Source organism: Micropterus dolomieu, linkage group LG04 (genome assembly GCF_021292245.1).
Source record: "Micropterus dolomieu isolate WLL.071019.BEF.003 ecotype Adirondacks linkage group LG04, ASM2129224v1, whole genome shotgun sequence".
NCBI lineage: Eukaryota > Metazoa > Chordata > Actinopteri > Centrarchiformes > Centrarchidae > Micropterus > Micropterus dolomieu.
This window is the reverse complement of record NC_060153.1, coordinates 33,376,712-33,381,729: the sequence shown is the minus strand read 5'-3', so window position 1 is coordinate 33,381,729 and position 5,018 is coordinate 33,376,712. Positions and strand designations below refer to the sequence as shown.

At 42.1% G+C, this 5,018-nt stretch overlaps 2 protein-coding genes across 6 annotated transcripts in view; one reads left to right on the top strand and one right to left on the bottom strand.

The window, feature by feature from the left end:
• The window catches only part of dpy30 (dpy-30 histone methyltransferase complex regulatory subunit), a 3,726-nt gene extending 3,108 nt beyond the window's left edge, over positions 1-618 (top strand). For both annotated transcript variants that reach the window (XM_046047288.1, XM_046047289.1), the window contains exon 5: positions 444-618. In XM_046047288.1, the coding sequence (XP_045903244.1) occupies positions 444-516 (73 nt within the window). In that variant the 3' untranslated portion in view covers positions 517-618. The remainder of the gene's footprint in view (positions 1-443) is intronic.
• A 423-nt stretch (positions 619-1,041) lies between these two features.
• The window catches only part of psen2 (presenilin 2), a 16,794-nt gene continuing 12,817 nt past the window's right edge, over positions 1,042-5,018 (bottom strand). For all 4 annotated transcript variants that reach the window (XM_046047275.1, XM_046047278.1, XM_046047277.1 and 1 more), the window contains exon 11: positions 1,042-4,408. In XM_046047275.1, the coding sequence (XP_045903231.1) occupies positions 4,253-4,408 (156 nt within the window). In that variant the 3' untranslated portion in view covers positions 1,042-4,252. The remainder of the gene's footprint in view (positions 4,409-5,018) is intronic.

The following is a 5,018-nucleotide window of genomic DNA, read 5'->3' as shown; positions in this document are numbered from 1 at the left end:
CAAACCTCCAGAGCGTGGCAGCGTTTCACTCTTCACTCATCCAGAAAGGTCGTGAACTGCAGCGTCTGCAAAGCTGAGCTCTCCTGCAGACACCGGAGATCTGAAGAGGAGGCGCGTAACGTCGTGTCTCTGTGGACGATGAAGACTCGTCTCTGTAAGCTAGTTGGCGAGCTAGCTTCATGTTAAAGTCATATTAAGCTGAAACGTTTTCTAGTTTCCCTCGGTCAGTTTGATTGGTTGATAATGGCGATGAGAGTAGCAAATAATTATGATTCACAACGGGCGTGTTCACATTGCAGACGTGCCCTGACTTCATAAACGATGCGTCACATCATTCTTTCTAAAGAAGAGAGAACAGTTCTCCTGTCTGTGCCTGAGAATAGTAGAATAGAATAGTCGTTAGTTGCAGCCCTAATGTTGGTGTGTCGTGTTTCCTCTTCCAGACCTCCGAACCCCATCGAGTACCTGGCGGCGTTCCTGCTGAAGAACAAATCCCAGTTTGAAGAGAGGAATTAAAGTCATCGGAAATCATTTCATACAGTAGAAACTTGTTTGTTAGTGAACTGCTACGCTGTTGTTTTTTTTTAATCCAGATTAAACATGTTGATGTGAGGAGGAGCCGGCTCTGTGGGATTTTATTCTGAAAAGACGGTTCTGCTGTAAAAAAAGCCCGGAGGAATCGTTCAACGTGACATTTAAATGGGCGTGAGTACCAGGGCAGTGCTTAGCCTAGCTTAGCATAAAGACTGGAGACAGGGGGAAACTGCTAGCCTGGCTCTGTCCAAAGTTTAAGAAATCTTAATTTCGGCACAAGAAGTCGTCGTTTCCATTCAGTTGCTGCTAAAAAGTAACTCACGACTGAGTAGACTCATTCAGTGCTGCTGTCTGCTGGTTGAACTGCTTTAACTTTAACCAGTCACTAAACTAGCCTACTGGGGCCGGTAGGTTGGCGTCAAAAATAATATGCACACATTACTCAAAGACGTCATGGATAACATGCTAGCTAACATGCTACATAAACATGAGCTAAAAGAGGCGGAAGAAGTTGAATAGATTTGTTTTTATTTCTCCAGCTCATCACAGAAGTTTATTGCACAATACAATGAAATAAAATCTTTCAGTTACAAAATCACCTGAATCACTTTCTACAAAATATACCCATCATACAGCAGGCCGGTGTTCGTAAAGCTTTATCAGAAAGTTCAGTCTTTGACGTAAGAGAGAAATGAACAGTCCCGGAGCAACAGAGCATTTCATTTGGAAACTGCAGAAAATTACAGCCACGGTTACCAAAGAAATCATTTAAGAATGCCGTTGTAATATTTCAGAAACACTGCCTAAATTCTTTTTATACAAAGAAGTAATTTTCTAGAATAAAGATATATTTTGAGAGTAAAGATGTATAAAACTATTTTGATACTCGGCTGTAAACTAGAGAACAGAGCTCGTAGCATCTAAATACAAAGTAAATGCAGTTTGTGTTGAAACCTGAACAAAGGTTTGGTTCTGTGAAATATTACAACTCTGTTCTTATGATATAATAATGGAGGTGAATATAAGTTAGTTGAAACATTTTTCCAGAATATAGATTCTGTTCTGTCATTTCCAGACCACAATGGTGACATACCTGGACACACAAACCCACCTGGACAGACTCCACTGGTGCTGTGTTCTGTAGTTTGGGTTTTGTTTGATGGATCCTAAAGATAAAAATGAAGCTTTCTGCTGCCAAAGTTAAAGTTAGCAACACTAGCTGACCTCCTGCTGAGGTGAGGATTTAAACCAGGTGTGTTGCAGCTCCAACATTTAGTGAGGCATTAATTACTATTGCACATTTCTGCTATTGAAATCTCTGCAGTGCAGACTTCACCTGTTCTTTTAGTTACTAGTAGCTATTTGAATAGTTACTAGTGAAATTGAAATGGTTACTAATATCTCATTTTTAGCTACTAGTCCTGATTTCTTTTGTTGCTAGTAACTATTCCAATAGTTACGGAGATAAACTTAGTAACTATCAACAAGCAGTTTTACAGGTCATAGATGAATAAAAAAGATCTTTACTAGAGTGTTTTGGAATCGTCACCAGGTGATATCTGAACTACAGAGCCCCGTAGATTTCAATGGGAAAAATGTGCATTTAGTTGCTATTAACTAACGGAATAGTTACAAGTGACAAAAAATTAAGTGCTGGTCTCAAATAAATAAGTACTCGTAAGTTTTAAGGAATACATGTCTATTAGTCTATTAGTGTTGTAGTCAAGACCAAGACCAGAGTTTATCGAGACCAAGACTTTAGGGTTGAGACCGAGTCGAGACCCAAACCAGCTCCCCACATTACATGACACACAATAAAATGTGGAACCAGATCAGAGGTACGTCTCAAATTGATCTGAAAGATCCACATTCCCGTTAAAACACCCACATATAAACACTAAGAGCTGAAATCAATGTCAGCATCTTATTCAACGCTCCTTTTCCACGCTGAGCATCACGGGGAGGGGGGGCAGTCGTTAACGGTAACAACACATTTTTAATTAGGGTTATTTGTTGCATTTGAAGCAATAAGATTTACATCCAATCAAAGTTTGGATGTTAACAAATAAATCAGACAATGCAAAAGCAATTTATTGATATTCCCAAAGTTATGCTCTTCACTGGTCTTGAAATAAAATCCAGAGTCCTTAATGTCCGAGACAAGACTGAGTACAGATGCAGTCGAGTCCGAGACCAAGACCGGTCTCGAGTACTACAACACTACCGTCGACTAATTAGGGTGATTCAGATCTTTTTCTTTCTCTTTTCTTAATGTATGTAAAACCTTTAAAAAGAGTCTGAAATTGTATTAAAGTGGACTTTTGGTGTTTCAGAGGGACTGTTGGGGGGGGTACATATCTTTAGGTCAAGCGATTATCTCCTCACGAGATGAGCAGAATTTAAACTACAATCATTCAGGTCCTAAAACTCGGTTTTGATACGAGGTCTTTTACTGCTAAAAATAATGAACAGATTAAACCGGATCGGACCTGTTGACGTCACTCTGACAGTCGAGCTGGTTTCATTTCGCAGCTTTGTTTCGTTAATAAAGGACCGCAGCTTCTGTTGAAGTTCTGCATCACAGCTGGATTTTGAAGTTTAATTAAACCTTGTTTAATCCTAATCTTAGAAGTAAAGTAATATGTTTCTGTGAGGGAGATCTGCCAACGTGTTCATGGAGAAATCCACCTTAAAATACTGTAAACATTAAAATCGCTCCGCTGTGATGCTGTCTTTCAACTTCCTGTCTACACAGGAAGTGGGAATGACGTCTGCAGCTTGTGATCAGCTTCACCTCAAGATATTTGATCAAATATCGAGCAGCTGATTGACTGACACTGTAAATATAACATGACAACTCAAGATGTGGTCGTTTCAAAGTGTTTTAATGCATAATAATAATATTTCTTCATCTGTAGTTATGGCGGTGACAGTGAAACGTCTGTATCTTCACTCTGATCTTCAGAAACTAATGACATTCAAAATATCAAAAGAATTTTTGTTTTATGCCGTGATTATTCCAAATTCTACTACTAATAATAAAATGTTTATTAAACAAGTTGAAAAGTTTATAATGCATCAAAATCAGCTGGTTTTAATCACCACAGAAACACTGCGCTGCTGCTAACACAGGCTAAGCTAGATATCGGCGGTGGATGTGGCGTCAGGTCACATGACCTCCTCATTAATGTAGGTGTGCGTTTGCAGGACAGAAGCCAGTGCCACCGACAGGAAGTTAAAAGACAAAACAGCAAATGGAGCGCACAAAAAAAAGTGTCAATAACATCCTTAAATTCTGTCCCAGTGAATGTTTACAGTTTGAAAACAAGATGTTGTGTCTGCTTTGACTGACGGCAGCGTCGTCCAATCACACGCGGCCGTCAGAAACGTGACTGAGACTCTACAGACAGGATGAGTTACAGCATTTAAGGTGGATCTTTCCTTTAAACTATTAGTCAGCAGGTGATCAGAAACACACCTGAGGAGAATCTACCAGGTAACCTGCTGCCACCTTCTAACACCCACCCCAGCTTCCTCCGTCCGCATTACATCACTTCCTGCGTTTTGGTTAATGCGTCATGTTCCCCAAACAGTGTTAGAAAGACGGGTAGAAGACCTGCGCAGGAAGTGGTCTTTGTGCGTTGTGCGGCGGCCCTGCAGGATAACGAGGAAGATAATGAGGAGGAGGAGGAGGAAAGCGAGGGGGCGGGTCTTTCTGTCAGATGTAGTACTGGTGAGCAGCCAGGTTGTCCATGAAGGGCTGAACCAGGAAGTCTGTGGAGAAGTAGAAGACCAGGCCGAAGGTGATGGAGATGGGCAGCGCCGGCAGGGCTTTCTTAAAGATGGCCAACAGCAGCAGAGTCAGGCACAGACCCTGAGGCAGGTGGAGAACAGGTGGAGAACAGGTGTGTTACAGGTAGAGAGTAGGTGGAGAACAGGTGTGTTACAGGTAGAGAACAGGTGTGTTACAGGTAGAGAACAGGTGTGTTACAGGTGTGTTACAGGTAGAGAACAGGTGTGTTACAGGTAGAGAGTAGGTGGAGAACAGGTGTGTTACAGGTAGAGAGTAGGTGGAGAACAGGTGTGTTACAGGTAGAGAGTAGGTGGAGAGCAGGTGAAGAATAGGTGGAGGGCAGGTGTGTTACAGGTGGAGAATAGGTGAAGAATAGGTGGAGGGCAGGTTTGTTACAGGTAGAGAGTAGGTGGAGAACAGGTGTGTTACAGGTAGAGAGTAGGTGGAGGGCAGGTGTGTTACAGGTAGAGAGTAGGTGGAGGGCAGGTGTGTTACAGGTAGAGAGTAGGTGGAGAACAGGTGGAGGGCAGGTGTGTTACAGGTAGAGAGTAGGTGGAGAGCAGGTGTGTTACAGGTAGAGAGTAGGTGGAGAGCAGGTGTGTTACAGGTAGAGAGTAGGTGGAGAACAGGTGAAGAATAGGTGGAGGGCAGGTGTGTTACAGGTGGAGAGTAGGTGGAGGGCAGGTGTGTT